The sequence below is a fragment of the Symphalangus syndactylus genome, chromosome 12 (assembly GCF_028878055.3).
Source record: "Symphalangus syndactylus isolate Jambi chromosome 12, NHGRI_mSymSyn1-v2.1_pri, whole genome shotgun sequence".
In the NCBI taxonomy this organism is placed as follows: domain Eukaryota; kingdom Metazoa; phylum Chordata; class Mammalia; order Primates; family Hylobatidae; genus Symphalangus; species Symphalangus syndactylus.
Window position 1 is genome coordinate 24,411,461 of NC_072441.2, and position 17,185 is coordinate 24,428,645.

Here is a 17,185-nt window from a genome sequence, read left to right on the forward strand (position 1 = left end):
AGACATGAAGTCCTTGCCCATGCCTATGTCCTGAATGGTATTGCCTAGGTTTTCTTCTAGGGTTTTTATGGCTTTAGGTCTAACATGTAAGTCTTTAATCCATCTTGAATTAATTTTTGTATAAGGTGTAAGGAAGGGATCCAGTTTCAGCTTTCTACATATGGCTAGCCAGTTTTCCCAGCACCATTTATTAAATAGGGAATCCTTTCCCCATTGCTTGTTTTTGTCAGGTTTGTCAAAGATCAGATGGTTGTAGATATGCGGCATTATTTCTGAGGGCTCTGTTCTGTTCCATTGATCTATGTCTCTGTTTTGGTACCAGTACCATGCTGTTTTGGTTACTGTAGCCTTGTAGTATAGTTTGAAGTCAGGTAGCGTGATGCCTCCAGCTTTGTTCTTTTGGCTTAGGATTGACTTGGCGATGCGGGCTCTTTTTTGGTTCCATGTGAACTTTAAAGTCGTTTTTTCCAATTCTGTGAAGAAAGTCATTGGTAGCTTGATGGGGATGGCATTGAATCTATAAATTACCTTGGACAGTATGACCATTTTCACGATATTGATTCTTCCAACCCATGAGCATGGAATGTTCTTCCGTTTGTTTGTATCCTCTTTTATTTCATTGAGCAGTGGTTTGTAGTTCTCCTTGAAGAGATCCTTCACATCCCTTGTAAGTTGGATTCCTAGGTATTTTATTCTCTTTGAAGCAATTGTGAATGGGAGTTCACTCATGATTTGGCTCTCTGTCTGTGATTGGTGTACCAGAATGCTTGTGATTTTTGCACATTGATTTTGTATCCTGAGACTTTGCTGAAGTTGCTTATCAGCTTAAGGAGAAGTTGAATCTCTGAATAGACCAATAACAGGCTCTGAAATTGTGGCAATAATCAATAGCTTACCAACCAAAAAGAGTCCAGGACCTGATGGATTCACAGCTGAATTCTGCCAGAGGTACAAGGAGAAACTGGTACCATTCCTTCTGAAACTATTCCAATCGATAGAAAAAGAGGGAATCCTCCCTAACACATTTTATGAAGCCAGTATCATCCTGATACCGAAGCCTGGCAGAGACACAACCAAAAAAGAGAATTTCAGACCAATATCCTTGATGAACATTGATGCAAAAATCCTCAATAAAATACTGGCAAACCAAATCCAGCAGCACATCAAAAAGCTTATACACCATAATCAAGTGGGCTTCATCCCTGGGGTGCAAGACTGGTTCAACATACGCAAATCAATAAATGTAATCCAGCATATAAACAGAACCAAAGACAAAAACCACATTATTATCTCAATAGATGCAGAAAAGGCCTTTGACAAAATTCAACAACCTTCATGCTAAAAACTCCCAATAAATTAGGTATTGATGGGACGTATCTCAAAATAATAAGAGCTATCTATGACAAACTCACAGCCAATATCATACTGAATGGGCAAAAACTGGAAGCATTCCCTTTGAAAACTGGCACAAGACAGGGATGCCCTCTCTCACCACTCCTATTCAACGTAGTGCTGGAAGTTCTGGCCAGGGCAATCAGGCAGGAGAAGGAAATAAAGGGTATTCAATTAGGAAAAGAGGAAGTCAAATTGTCCCTGTTTGCAGATGATATGATTGTATATTTAGAAAACCCCATTGTCTCAGCCCAAAATCTCCTTAAGCTGATAAGGTGACTTTTTAAAATGCATTGTGTGATGGAAAATGACTTTCACTAACTTAAAGCTCTGCATATCACAAGAGGTTCACCCCAATAAACAATTAAGCAAATACTTTACATAAACTCATTTGTTTGACTTTTTTTGTCCTTCTCTCTGAATTCACTGTCTTTAATTTTTTGCTTTGTTTCTTATCCGTGATTTGAAGCTCATTAATTCACTTCCTATATAAGAGGTGCATAATCATTTTCTACATTCCAAGGAAAAGCTCTTAAGCATTATCGATGTATTTAAGATTCAGTATTTTGACTTAGAACCCCAGAAATTTCCCATTATATAAATAGGTGGAACTACTTGATACTGCTGATATTTGACCATCTGCAACAATTATGAAATGGCTCAACATAATATACTGAAGATTTAGATTCACTGAGAAGACAGAACATGTGAAAAGGAACCTTAGATCAGCTATACAAACACAGTTGCCATGTGAAAAGGAACCTTAGATCAGCTATACAAACACAGTTGCCATGTGAAAAGGAACCTTAGATCAGCTATACAAACACAGTTAAAAAATGCAAGGATCCCCTCAAGTCAGCTCCAAGGAGATCTTCTATCTCCAATGTACTGTGTTCTCTCAGAAAGTCCTAGAAAAGTAGAAATCCTGAGATTGCTTTAACATTTCATTCTCAGAAATGTTTTTTGGTTTTTTGTTGTTGTTGTTGTTGTTGTTTGGTGGTGGTGTTTTGTGTTGTTGTTGTTTTGTTTTGTTTTGTTTTGTTTTTTTGAGACAGCGTTTCACTCTTATTGCCCAGGCTGGAGTGCAATGGCACGATCTCGGCTCACCGCAACCTCTGCCTCCCGGGTTCAAGCGATTCTCCTGCCTCAGCCTCCCAAGTAGCTGGGATTACAGGAATGCGCCACCACACTCAGCTAATTTTTGTATTTTTAGTAGAGACAGGGTTTCTCCATGTTGATCAGGCTGGTCTCGAACTCCCAACCTCAGATGATCTGCCCGCCTTGGCCTCCCAAAGTGCTGGGATTACAGGCATGAGCCACTGCGCCCGACCTCTCAGAAATATTTTAAACTAATTAGCAAGATCACAATCAGCTACTCAAGTTTTCAAAAATGATGGTTCTCTGAAAAGTGTTTAAGCTGCTTCAGTCTGTGCCAATGTCACAATAGAAACACACCCAGCAGGCCTGAGTTCATTCTATTCAGGCAGAAGATGTAAACAACAGTTGGTCTTTTGAGCTAGAGCTGAGAAACAATGAAAACCACACATATAATAATCTAAAATTTTCCTTTACCACTTTATTATGGAAGTTCTGTATTTTTGGATAGCCTAATTAGTCCTTTGATCTTAGATATTTTACATCATGTCTATGGGCCTCAAATTCATTATGTGTAAAATGAACTGCTGTTTATATTATATCTGAAATCCCTCCTAGCTCAAAAATTCAACTCTTTGAAAATTGTATGATTTGTAGCGAAAAACAGCTGAGAATAAACTAACAATATAACTCTCTAACATTTGGTAAATGCTGCTCTTAGCAAAGGAAATGGCTAATTTTTTCTCCACTGAATTTCAAAGAAATTATTTTAAATCCTAGAGTCTGAAAAAATATATAGCCAATTAATCTCAGATCTCTTACCTACTAGAATGTGAAGCTGGGTAGAGAAGTATGCTATAGCTTGAGCCAACATTACAGAGTTCCTTCCTCCATGACAGAAGCAAAATAAAGATTTTTCCCTTTTGCTAGAATTCAGAAATGTATACGTAAGTATTATAACAAAATTATACACAGTATATCTTGCAGATGGAAACATAGGTTAGTGTCAGGCCAGACATGATGGCCCACGCCTGTAACCCCACCACTTTGAGAGGCAGAGGCAGGAGGATGGCTTGAAGCCAGAAGTTGAAGGCCAGCCTTGGCAGCACAGTGAGACCTCATCTCTACAGAACATTTAAAAATTAACCAGGTGCAGTGGCAAGCACCTGGAATCCCAGCTACGAGGGCGGCTGAGGTGGGAGAAGTGCTTGAGCCCAGGAGTTGGAGGCTGCAGTGAGCTGTGATTATGCCACTGCACTCCAGGCTTACTGAAAGAGCGAGAATCTGTCTCAAAAAAATAAAACATAAACATAAAGACATTAGTGTCTTCTTGCAAGGTATTAGAATGCTCTTTTCTGGCTATGAAATTCTAGAATTGTATGTGGGGACGTGAGGGTTATGAGGGTTCAGTACTTCTAATCCTGGAGAGGTAAAAACAACAGCAAAGTGCAAGGAAATGGATTCCTCACGCAAGAAGTAGGAAGAAATTTTCAGCCAAGAATACTGCAGAAAAGCTGCACCCAAGATGTCTCTTCTCTCCACAAATGACTATCAAGGATGTGACATTTTATTTTTGCCATAGAACTCACTTGTACCTAGTCCAATAAAAATCAAAGCCCATTTTCAATAAAGGAAAAAGTACATGGACTTTAATCAAATAAATTACGTACTTACAGTTTCATTCATACTAATTAAAAAGCACACACGGCCAATTATACTTTCTGAAAGAAACGAGAATGGCTAATTCTAAAATGAAATTGTTTGCAATATCAGATGCTAAGAAGGCAAGCTATATATTTATCTATTTATAATACTATTGCCTCTTAGTTTAAAGAATGCTGGGAAAAAATGGGTTAATAACATTGAATTATCTATCACTTAAAAGATCAGAATCATGTGTTTTCAACGGAGCGAATTTATTTACAAAGCTTAATGGCAATGTTCAACCTGGAGAATTGAAGTAAAAGAAAAGAAAAAAGAAAAGAATGGCCATCCCTAAGTGACAATACTTTTGGGGTTTAATCTAACCCAATAGCAAACAGCAAAAGATATATGAGAGAGCACAAGAGATATATTTTTCCTAATCCCTCTTCCCAAACCCAGAATTTATTCGATCTCTTTCTTTCTCTATAACTCTTTATACCATCCCCTCTTTTCTTATTCAGTTATGATATTATGAGCATGTTATTTGAATTACATGAAGATGTGTGCAATAAGGGATGATGTTAATTAAAACATATTCACATCATTTTTCTGTTGTGCTATCCATTTTCCCGGAATAGACACATTATAATTACTCTAAGACAGTGTGGCATATGGAAAGAGCAACTGACCCTTCATAGACTCACCTTCTGTTAAGTTCAATTATGTAACAGTAAGAGAAAAAACTGAAAGCATATGGAATATAAAACTACGCTAGAATGAGCCATGTGAATTTGCCAATATTTGAAATGACAGTTTCATTAACTTATCGTCATAGTTTCTTTTTTCAAATGTTCTTTCCAGCTAAAAATTCAGTCTAATTCATTATACATTTTATAATTCAAAATATATATGCATACAGAAAATCTAGTAATTACAGTTACTCTGTTGAAAAGATGAATAGACTGGAAAAAAATATATACTGTACCTGATAGTTAACAACATGATTCACAGTTGTAACCTAAAACTCACTCGCAAGTATGTCCTGTTCAATCAGGGAAGCCAAACCCTCTCCTCTTCATTTACCCACCCCCATCTCCATACATAAGCCTAATTTTGGCAAGAAAGAGAAATTATATAATTTACAGAGATTTAGTTGATGACATCCAGATTTTGCCAATAACCAAAACAGATTTTTCTAATATGAGATATATAAATAAGGTACTTAATTGAAGATAATTTTATAGTCTCTTTTACCTTATCATTTTAAGGGTTTTGGAATTTGCAATCCAAACATATTCTTTGTCTATGGCTGTATTTCAAGATGCTAAAAGAAAATAATCAATGAGGTAATAATTCAGACAAGCTAGATATTTTTCTTTTTTTCTTGTCTTAGAAGCTTGGCCCAGCAATTCATATAGACAGAAACTACTGTCAACAATAAGTCTATCAACAAATACTTGGACTATTAGCAGAGTCATTATTATTGCACTTTTTTTACTTTTTTAAAGTTAGTTTTTGGTAAGTTGTTCAGCTCAGAGCATCTTATCTTGGCCAAAATCATGGGGTTTGATGCCCATTAGACCTATTATCATTGCTCTGTTCTATAACCACTGACGATTCCGCTCCACTTCCTGATTAGTGTCTTATAAGGGAATGTCATTAGAAGCCCCTTAACAGGTAGGAGGGAAGTCATGTGTCCTAAGGGAGCTAATAGCTAGAGAGACAAGGGGAATGTGTGCACTCGTTAGGAAACTAATAAAGTACTCGATTTTGTGATGTATCTAATAAATGTTGTAGCTCTGTTAAGGGAATGGAGTGATTAATATAAAAGTGTGTATCCTGGGATGCAGAGAGGATGGCCACTCACAAACAAAAATACAAGATGTAAGACCCTCCTCTTCTTACCTCCTCCAGTGAATCACTGAGGGAAAGGCAGAGGAGGCCTGTGTGGCAGGGTGCACTGGGGATCATGGAGATCTCTGGTTGTGGAGGGAGGCAAAAGAAGGGAGTTTATTCCTGGTGGAGCGGAAGTTCCTCCAGACTTAACAGAGAGAAAAGGAGGAGGAGGAATACCTGTGGGCTAGACTGGCATGAGTTTTCAGGAGCAGGGGTAAGAGGTTTATGCTAGAAAGGGTGAGTATGGAGTATAAAGGAGAGAATATTGGAGAGGAAGACCCCAGACTCATGTGTTAGAGTCATGAAGAAAGGAAACCCTGGGATTTTAATAAGTTTTTCGTGGACTGGGAGAATTTCAGACATGGAGATGAGTTGCAGTGAGGCTCAGGATGGCGATAGGGGGAGACAGCGAGCAAGATATGGCATTCAAGGCTCAGAATGGGAGAGGTAAGTTCAGACTCCACAGAGAAGTCTAAATGAAATGTCTGTTTATGACTGGATCTGTTGTACACAGATATATATACAAACACTGAATCAATGCTTCCTTGTCTGAATGGAAATTTGCTGGCTCTCTTAATGACCAGTAGGTGTGATCAGCTTGCTGAGAGAATTTTGTTGCTTAGGTAAAGCTCACTTACTCAACAGCCTCAGCTATAAGTAAGCTAGAAAACAAAGAAAGTGCTTCTGAGGATCCATAATGAATGTCACAAAGCCCATGCACTAAATCTCATTCCTTTACTCATTAGAGAGAATTTATACCATACCTGGGAGTCTTCTATCTAGTTGTCCAGACCACCAAGGTGAAAAGCCTTTGGCTCCAGGCTCATTGCCAGAAGCAAGAAGTCATAGCCAACAGCTTCGCTCTGCAGCAAGAGAGAAACTTCGTTTAAAAGCAAGAAATAGAAGAGAACAACTTCTTTTGAAAGCCAGAAACAAGATTTTAAAAGTACATTGTACTTTTAAAGTAAAAGCAGATCGTACTTCTAAAATCTTGTTTCTGGCTTTTAAAAGAAAATTTTGTACTTTCAGTATAGAACAGTTGTCTCAATGACATTTTTTGACATATCTTCGAAAAAAAGAGTTCTTGGTCAACTAAGTTTTGAAATCACTTCATACTGTATCCCTTGTTTCAGGACTTTACACTGTACTAAACAGGCTAAGAACTCTGAGAAATCTTACAGATATATTTTTCAACATATTTAACCATGCAGTCCTCTGTACCAAAGCATCAATTAACCACTTCCACACAACACATTTTGGGAAATGTTTGTTACAGAAACAAACTAACTGGGCCATGGCTGTGCCTAAGAAAGTGTTGATGTTCACAATTATTACCGTAAATCATTAAGAAAGGGTTGATGTTCATTTTCTGAATTTTAAAAAATTTCTAAAAAAGAAAATCTTCCAAAAAAAAAGAAACCTGAAGAGTGAGAAATTGTTTATGGTTAAAATGAAGTGTTGGACCCTTAAAGAAATAAACTTAAAGTATTTGAAAATTGTACTAAAGCATTTCCCGACAAGGCCAAGGAAGTTCCACATTTCTATCGTTTATCTTATTTATGGTTAAAAATCAAAAGCACCAGAGACACTGAGGGTGGGGGACTCTGGAGGAATAATTACATAACTTTTAGTGTTTAGGTAAATAATTGCTTATAATGATATAATACATTGAAGAGTAAGATTTGAATACAATTGGATTAGAAGGGAACTAGAAATAGGTTTAAAAACTGTGTTGGTCAGGCACAGTGGCTCACACCTGTAATCCCAGTGCTTTGGGAGGCAGAGGCAGGAGGATTGCTTGAGGCCAGGAGTTCGAGACCAGCCTAGGCAACGTAGCAGACCCCGTCTCTATGAAAAAAATTAAAAATTAGCCAGGCGCGATGGCACGCATGCGTACTTCCAGCTACTCAAGAGGCTGAGGTAGTGCTTAAGACACTAATTTGGTCACTGCATTATTTCATTTTCCCTCATTCTAAGAGCTGTAGGCATTCAAAGTGCAAGATATCAATGTACTAATATTTCTCTAACATACAAAATTTATGTGTACTGGTCCTTTAAAAAGGATTATCCCTTGGGGGGTGAATTTAAATCAACCGGAAATCACATGCCCGTATCTCTAAGCTGATTTCTTTTTTTGGAGTTTAAAATGATCTGTGCTGTCCTCCCTATTGGATGATCCCAACAACCCTGTGGCCAGGCCTTCTCTGAGGCTAGTTTTTAAGCTTAGAACTTTGGATAATAAGAATGCAACAGAATTTCTGGGAGAATTACAACATCATCTGGACTGTTTCTGCAATGTAAACATCCATAATTTATCCATTTAACAAAACATTTACCAGAAGATAATCAAACATAAATCCAGGAGAGAACAAGAGAGGAAATTCAGAAACCAAGTGTGTTTTACGATAGATTGATGAGCTGTAATTGCAAAGCTCTACTTTTTGTTGGAATTGCAAATGCTATTTTCATTAACCTTCAATCTTTTCATGTCTAAATCATGAAAAGAGACAATTAAAAAACATTTTGTGGCACAGAAGATATCAAATAAAAAATTAAATAAAGGAGAGAGAGCTTCTGGAAATAACGTAATGATTATAGTAAAATGTTCCTTCATACTTTCAACTCAGCTAAATCTAGAAACCCATTAATTACATATTTTTTAAGGATTAAATTTTCAGAATATCTTTTCCCTTTTTAGATTGTTTTCTTGGTAACTTCATTTCAACTTAAGAAGCCATTTATTTCTCATTTTTCATTAGGTTGCAATTTCCTCAAAATTGTACACATTTTATTCAAATCTATGATAGTGTGTTTATATAAAACATAAAGGTAGCCAAATGCGGCAATAAAATTTAAATTTTTTATTAATTTAGCATTTATTCTTCAAATCATCTTTTGCATAGTATGCATATATTTGTTAATATAATATACATACATGTAAATCATATGCATTTATTTTTTCAAAGCATCATTGGGTTTATACCCTGCAATGAACATTGCATAGTACCACCATTTATTTCCTCAGCCTCTTCTTCTATGCGCGCACACACACACACACACGCATGCGCGCCCACGCACAAAAATGCAAAGCTCCATTAGTTGGAATATTGTGATTCTTCTGGTCTTTATTTTAACTGGAGAAGCCCTACACGAATATAGTAACATAGTTGTTTGATTCCCTGTCTGAACTATCCAAGTTGTAAGCCTGATAACCACATTCATGTTAACAAATACAATGTCAATTCGTTTTGCTCTTCTGTCCTAAGAATGAAAGAGTAAGTTTCTCTGGAACTGAGATTTATTCTATTATCTCCTTCCACTCAAAAAAAAATGGAGATTCAGCATTTCTGTAGATTTTTAATTTAGGACTAAATGTTATTTCTACCAATGTTTTTAGAATAAGTTAAATTAAACGTGATAGAAATCTGGGAATCACAGTTTGGCAACCACTGTAAAGAACAGAATTATCTTTGGAGGTGATATAGCAACAATTTTTTAAGGGAAAAATGTTCATTATTTTATCCTGTCCAGTGAAATGTCAGCTCAAATTACTTGACATGATTGTGGTCTTATTATTTCAGTGAAGTAATGAAAGAAACAAGAAGAAGGAATATTACGGTATCAGGTGATTCCGCCTTAGCCCTTTCCCTGGTTATTTGACCTCAGACAAGTTGTTTGTCCTCCTTAAAATGAAGGTCTTTCATTTATAAAATGACAGGATTAGTCTAAACCAACAGGTTTCACACTGGGCTTTCATGAGCAATGCTGGGGTGGGAAGGTATTGGCAAGTAAGCTGGTTCGCTGGGTTCAATCTTTCTTCCACCTCTCTCCCTTTCTCTGTCTCTCTCTAAAAAGATCTGTCTAAATGTTCTACGTATTGGGCTACCTCTCTTCCTTTTGAAGAAGAGGTTTTTTGAACTAACACCTTGTTTAAAAAAAAAATAGCCCCTCTACATAAGTTTATTTTTATGGTTGCTTCCCATGCTAAAGCTTATGGTCTAAAGTCACATGTTTTGGATTTGGTGCTTTTTTTTTTATTTCTTAGAAAGAAAAATGATTCCACACGTGAACCATTTTTGAACGCTTTATTCCGCACATACTGTCACAGAATTTACCTGACCAAAAAAACAACTGTTAACATACTGAGGGCTCAAGGAGACTCTAGGAATGAGCCAAGACAAGGACTGTGGTCCTTTGGGAATCACACTTGTTCTATGCCTCAGTGAAACAGCAAAGAGAAGATGTCCCTCTCTTTGCCCTCCTCTGAACTACTCTACACTTTATTTCCCTCTTCAGATACTAATTCAGTTCAGCATATATGTACTGAGGGCTCATTCCACATGTGGCATTTTATGTTATTTTTAGTTACATGCATGACTTATTTCCCCTCCTGAATGGCTACTTCTTTGATGGGAGCCTTCCTGTTTCATCTGTTTCTTACTACCCACCCCCAGTGCCTAGCACAATGCCTGCGGACGTGAGTACAAAACAGACATTCTTTGATTTAAAAAAAATGCTAAAGTAATCACATTGAGAGCTGACTAACCTTCTTTGAAGATCTTTCATGATAGAAGTACCACTCAAAATTAACAGCTATGATTAATTTGCCAAGTTTTATACCAATTTTGCCCTTAACACTGATATTTTTAACATTGATACAATGTCAAGTATGATGATGAACAACATACCATTTGTGGCCTCCAAATCCTAGAAAATTTTTTATTTCTGTAACTGTGAGATATTTAAATTTTGAACAATTCCCTGAAAATTCTCAGTGGATTTTTAATTCATTGCAATTCTAGGTTTAAGTCTGAAGATAGAGAAATCTGAGCACTCACAAAGTCATTATTATGGTTTGACATTCAAGAACTCCATTATTAAAGTTCAATTTTAATTCCACAATTAAGTTATAACTTTTGGTCAAGTTGAAGGCATTAAGGTAGTCAGTACATCCCTCAAAGCTACAGTGGAATAAATAATTATTTCATGCAAGTTTGCTATGTTCCTGATGTCTGAAACGGGTTGAGAGTAGAAAAAAGAATGGACCATGCTGTATTCTTTACTCTTCATCACCAACTGATCAGAAATAACATCAAATGTAACCTCTTTGTCTGATTTTTAGTATAACACAGAACAAGAAATTTGAGCTGTGTAACACACCCAAACTTCTACTCAACTACTGTTTCCTCACACTGAAACAGCCAATGCCAACTTCTGTGGGCATTTTCATTTATTAAATGTTGTTAAGGAATGTATTTAAGATTTCTTTAATTCAAAGCAAATTTTTACTTCTAATTACATGAATTTCCAAGAATTTATATTCTATCATCTAGTATTTTTTTACTGGCAGATTTACTATGGTTTACAAGTGTAATATTTTGGAATCTTCTTTACTACATCATTAGTCAATCAATTTTAATGAACTAGTGATGAGATATAATGTATCATATAACTTTCAACTAAGTTTTAAAGGCTGTATGGTATTTCTAGAGATATAATGCTGGTTTAAATCTGAAAAAGCCAAAGTCGATGAAAGAGTCTAATTATTAAGTGATTGGTTATCTGAAATATTAATCATATTTTAAGAAGGCATAAAAATAGTAAAATAAAAAAGGCAATGTGTAACCAAAATAAGTATCAGTCCATTGAAAATTGAAAAAGTCAGAGGCCGGGCGCGGTGGCTCAAGCCTGTAATCCCAGCACTTTGGGAGGCCGAGGCGGGCAGATCACGAGGTCAGGAGATCGAGACCATCCTGGCTAACACGATGAAACCCCGTCTCTACTAAAAATACAAAAAATTAGCCAGGTGCAGTGGCTGACTCCTGTAGTCCCAGCTGCTTGGGAGGCTGAGGCAGGAGAATGGCGTGAACCCGGGAGGCGGAGCTTGCAGTGAGCTGAGATCGCGCCACTGCGCTCCAGCCTGGGCGACAGAGGGAGACTCTGTCACAAAAAAAAAAAAAAAAGAAAAAGAAAATTGAAAAAGTCAACCAATGAACTGGCTCTATTACCTCTATTCAGCCAAGCTGTCAACTTGACTGACTCTTTTCTTAATCAACTGAGTCTCAAACTGCAAAGAAGACAATTACATAATCATCAGTCATTCAGTTGCCAAGATTTATTTCTATCAAGTTTCAATAAGGTTGTATTTAGTTTTGCCTTTATGGCAGTGAAGGCTTATGGGATACACTTCTTTCTGTATTAATAATAAAAATCATTCCAACCAAGACAATCTGCAACTTAATGTAGAGAAAATCAGAGACCCATAGCACTCAATACAGAGAACAATGTACATTTTGTGACCTAAATATCACATAATAGACAGATGTGACTCTGAAACTGTAACCTTAGGCTATGGTTAAACTGAATATCAATTGCTTGTATCAGTGATTCTTAAACACAAGACGGCAGACACGTCCTCTGTTGCTAATATCAATGTGTTTTATCCCCAAGGGACACACTCCTTAGGGACACTGGATTGATTGAGAACCACTGCTTAGATAATAAGTATACTTGCATTTAGCAATAAGGGAAATAAAAAATATTTCTCTAATATAAAATTGTATAAACCAAGAACTTTCCAGTGAGTCAAAATAAGATTTAAATGTACTGTAAGTGTCCAGTCATGTTTGGCATGATTGAAATATTTGGTCATGCTGATGCGTTTATATTAGTGTTTATATAACACTAAGGTAATGGCCATATGCCCCTTTCCAAACCACCCCAATCAGCCCCTGCAAAAACAAATCAGGACAACAACAATGGAACTGAACAACTATGTCACCAGTACATCTATCTGTTATTTACCAGAGTATCTTGATGATTAGCACAGTGGCAAAGACATACTGGGTACTTAATAAATATTTGTTGAATTGATAAATTTGGTTGAATCTGGATAAAATTAGTTGCTTCCATAATTACGATTCCATTGTGAATTATAAAAACTGATAATTTTTGTTGCTCAATGCTCCCGTGAATTTTATGAATAGAAACAATGATACAGTGATAATAGTTTGCATTGATTGCCCTGTTTTATTTGTGTATTTACAGGCAAATGGACACAGTTTTGTACATATGGAACATGAAAAAGCTGTATTACTACTGAAGAGTTTCCAGAACACAGTAGACCTAGTTATTCAACGTGAGCTTACTGTCTAAATATTTTTTATAAATAGTGAAGATACGTCTAGCCAGACCTAATGTTCAAAAATAAATTTATACATAGAAACAAATTTTGCCAATTGCTGGACCAATGGCAAACATTAGTGCCAAATGTATAATACTATATGTTAGCACTGACCATCCTTAAAAATGTTAACTCTATAAATACGATGTTCATGTGGTTATGTATTAGTTTTAATTGTCAGCCTCTGGCTGTGCATTGGTGCAGTTTTGTTTCTGTTTCTGTTTTTGTTTTTAATCAAATAAGTTTCTTCTCAAAGTGGATTTCATATAATTTCGGAGCACGGAAGCACACACAAGCTCTTTATGAATTCTGCTCTCCATCAGAAACACTGCCTCAAAGTTGTATATGCCTTTATATAGAAAATACAAATATAAAGAATTGTAATTCCCATAAAATATTTCTAGCACAAGGTATATGTTGGCATATATACAAAAAGAATATAGAGAAAAACAATATTTTCATAAACTAAACATCTCAGATAGAGAAAAAATATATCTTAAAATAAGACTTTACTATATTGAATCTTTTTCAATAAAAATTACATGATAATGCCTTATGAAAGTAACTGTACATATGGTATAAAGTGTTTATATTTGGTTCCATATTCATTTGCTAAATTCTCATGACACAGAGTGAAATATTTCATAAATTAGCCATTTATCTCTGGTACCCGAATAAAAATAGGATGAACTAATTTGTTCAATGCCTTTAGCTAATTACAATACATGCAGAGTTTAGAAACAGACTAAAGGTCATTGTAGTTAAGTCTTTTTCACCACAAATTTAAGCAGTGGATGATGGGTGGCAGGAAAGGTATTGCTTTATTTCTTTCAAGTTCATGTTGATTATAAACTTTAGCCCCTGTGATTTATTTACTTGTAAATGTGGAATTTATTTGTGTGTTGCTTAATCTAATTTGCTACTTTTTAAATTATTTAAAATGAGTTTTGGAAATTGATAAAATTTATCATTATGAAAGACTGCTGTTAGAAAGTTATGGTAGGTGATTTTAAATCCTTGGTATTTAAATATGAAACTTCAAATATAATTTCTCAGAGCTGTGGTCTACCTGTATCATTAATTTCAATGGCTGTTTTTCTGGGCAGAAATAGATAAAATACTTTTTTTTCCAAAAACAGTTTCAAGGTGTGTAAAATCCTGAATGCTTTTTCACTGGAGAGAAAGACAAGCATGGTTAATGTAGAATTATTTACTTTTCCATTGAAACTATTTTCCTGCATAAATGATCAACATTTATTTTATAATCCCTCAAAATATTTATCTTTCATATTAGTCATTAATTTAATTACAATATTAATTTGAATTTCCAGGATAATTTCCCGGAGTTGGTTGCATGCATTCTGTTTCATAATTTTACATAGTTCTTTTGTTATATAATGAATTTACGTGCCAGTGTTTCAAGTATTGTATGAGGATTTTCACAATAGTATCACCGAACGATGTCACCAAAGCTCTGAGAATAATATTTGTAAGTTAACTGTTTTATGGGGACATTGAAAATATTGTATTTTTGTAGGGTCTATTAAAATGAGTGTCACTTATTAGAAGTACAGTGGTATTTTTTGGCAATAGAATTTGTCACTTGGAAGATAATACTTCACTTTATAGATGATGCACTAATTTTGATGTTGCTTTATGTCAGGGTGACATTATACCATGATTTTATAGGGTTTGACAATTAGCTAATGATTAAATGATTGGCCTACTTAGTATGTTTCCCAGAAGTAACTTTTAAATGCATTTTAATATATTGAGAGTTTCAGATGAGAAATGTCTTTCAGAGACTAATTTTCTTTGTTGAAAACTCATGTCAAGCCACCATATCCAGATATTATAGGATGATCATCATTAATCAAGACAGAGACCTTTACCGGCCTCATAAGATCACATAAAGAAAAAAACTCATGGCTGTAGTTTGGTGGCAATGAAACATCTGAAATCATCCCATCAGTTTTTCTTAATCTTTTGTGGGAGAAATGGGGGAAGAGCCGGCTATAGAACTGCCCCAAGTCTTTTTCGTATGGTTTCTATACCAAACCCAGGGCTTCAGGAAATCCCTTCTGAGACACGCAGCTGAAAGGATCATAATCCTAGTAAACACCTCTGCCACGCCTGATGTGACAACATTGTCCTTAGCCACTTCTTTAGTACTTCCTGTTCTGCAGTGCAGAAATGAGGAAGAGAGAAAAGGGATCATTGACCAACGGGAAAAGTTATCTGATGCCAAAGCACCTCATTGTCAACAGTACTGCCATGTTGCATACTGAGAACAGGCAGGCCAGGCGTGGCGGCTCACGCTAGTAATCCCCACACTTTGGGAGGCCAAGGTGGGCGGATCACTTGAGGTCAGTTCAAGACCAGCCTGGCCAACATGGTGAAACACCATCTCTACTAAAAATACAAAAATTAGCTGAGCATGGTGGCGGGCACCTATAATCCCAGCTATCTGGGAGGCTGAGGCAGGAGAATCAATCGCTTGAGCTGGGAGGCGGAGGTTGCAATGAGCTGAGATTGTGCCACTGCACTCCGGCCTGGGCAACAGAGCGAAACTCTGTCTCAAAATAAATAAATAAATAATTTTTTTTAAGTAGAAAAGAGGCAATTTTTTTTAGGTTGACTGAATAGAATCACTAAACACTTGAGGGGTATAAACCTAACTAATTCTATAGGTGATGAAAACCAATTATACATTGATTTTTGATTATTGACTTTTTGCAGTAACTGATTTTGCTGCCTGAAATTAGAATCTGGTTATTTTAACAATAAAAAAAAGTCAAGGGTGTGCCTTTAAAAAAAAAAAAAAGAAAAATCAATAACAACAAAAAGGACTGGAATTCATGATGGCTCCAGTAGATTCTACCTCTTGGTCTTTAATTTTTATTGGACTGTTTCTGAGGAAGGTGTTTATATGTGATGAGTCAGTAAGATCTAATGGAGGAGACTGAGAAACATTAGAGGTAGAAAGAGCAAGTGATGAAAATTACTAGTAAAATTGCAAAATTTGCAAGACAAATAGACATTAGTGGACAGTTTTTAAAACTATTTACAAGGCTCATAATATTTTGTCATAAAAGCTCTGCTGTGATAACTCCAGCCTTCTGACAACACAATAACCGAAACATACATAATAACTTCAAAGTATAAGTGCATTTTTGACAAGGAATATTCGAAGTCAGTATGAAATACAACATTATGCTAATGTATTGCTCATTGAAGCCTGTAAAAGATATGTATCTCCATTACTTAGAATTGTAATTATTAGGTTACTGAAAAAGTAATTGCACTTTTTACCATTAAAAGTAAGGGCAAAAACCACAATTACTTTTGTTCCAACCTAATACATAGATGTAAAACAATCTCAGTTGTTTCTGGACCTTACCTTGGATCACTACCTTTGAGATGGGAAACAGCTTTAAGGAGAGACTGACAAGCCAATGTTAATTTGCTGTTAATCTTAAAGATGATTGCACGCATATCACTAATGTAATTGCTTATTTAAAAATAAGACTGACATATCTTTCAGCTGGTGAGCTAAAGAGCGAGAAGATTCAGAGGGGAGAAAACATGGAAGAAATTAGATTTATATATTCAAATATTAAGTGAAAAGTATCTGAATTTGTCAAAATGGTTAGATGAAAGAAACCAAAAAAAACATTTTATTTTTAATCATAAAATCTACTTAATATATATTTAATATCTATTAATATTTAAGCTTTCCAATGTAAAGCTTTGGAAAATGTAGTGTGCTTGCCACCTTGTCTTTCCATTTAGTGTGTTTACTAACTGTGAAGGACAGTTTTAACGCTGTCCTTAACTAATTTCTACCCCTCGTTAGCACACCGATCAAATATGTCTGATGAATACATTCTTATCAAGAGGCAAGAATACAACATAACCAGGTCAAAAGCCACACTGAGGTAGGACTACCACTCAAAGTCTTTCAAAAATTCGACC

At 35.8% G+C, this 17,185-nt stretch overlaps 1 protein-coding gene across 3 annotated transcripts in view; it reads left to right on the forward strand.

The window, feature by feature from the left end:
• Positions 1–17,185, forward strand: part of LRRC7 (leucine rich repeat containing 7) — a 643,523-nt gene that overhangs the window by 614,814 nt on the left and 11,524 nt on the right. For 2 of the 3 annotated variants that reach the window (XM_063625216.1, XM_063625218.1), the window contains one exon: positions 13,075–13,165. In XM_063625216.1, the coding sequence (XP_063481286.1) occupies positions 13,075–13,165 (91 nt within the window). Of the gene's footprint in view, positions 1–13,074; positions 13,171–17,185 lie in introns of those variants that run through there. The other variant, XM_063625217.1, reaches the window with a different exon arrangement.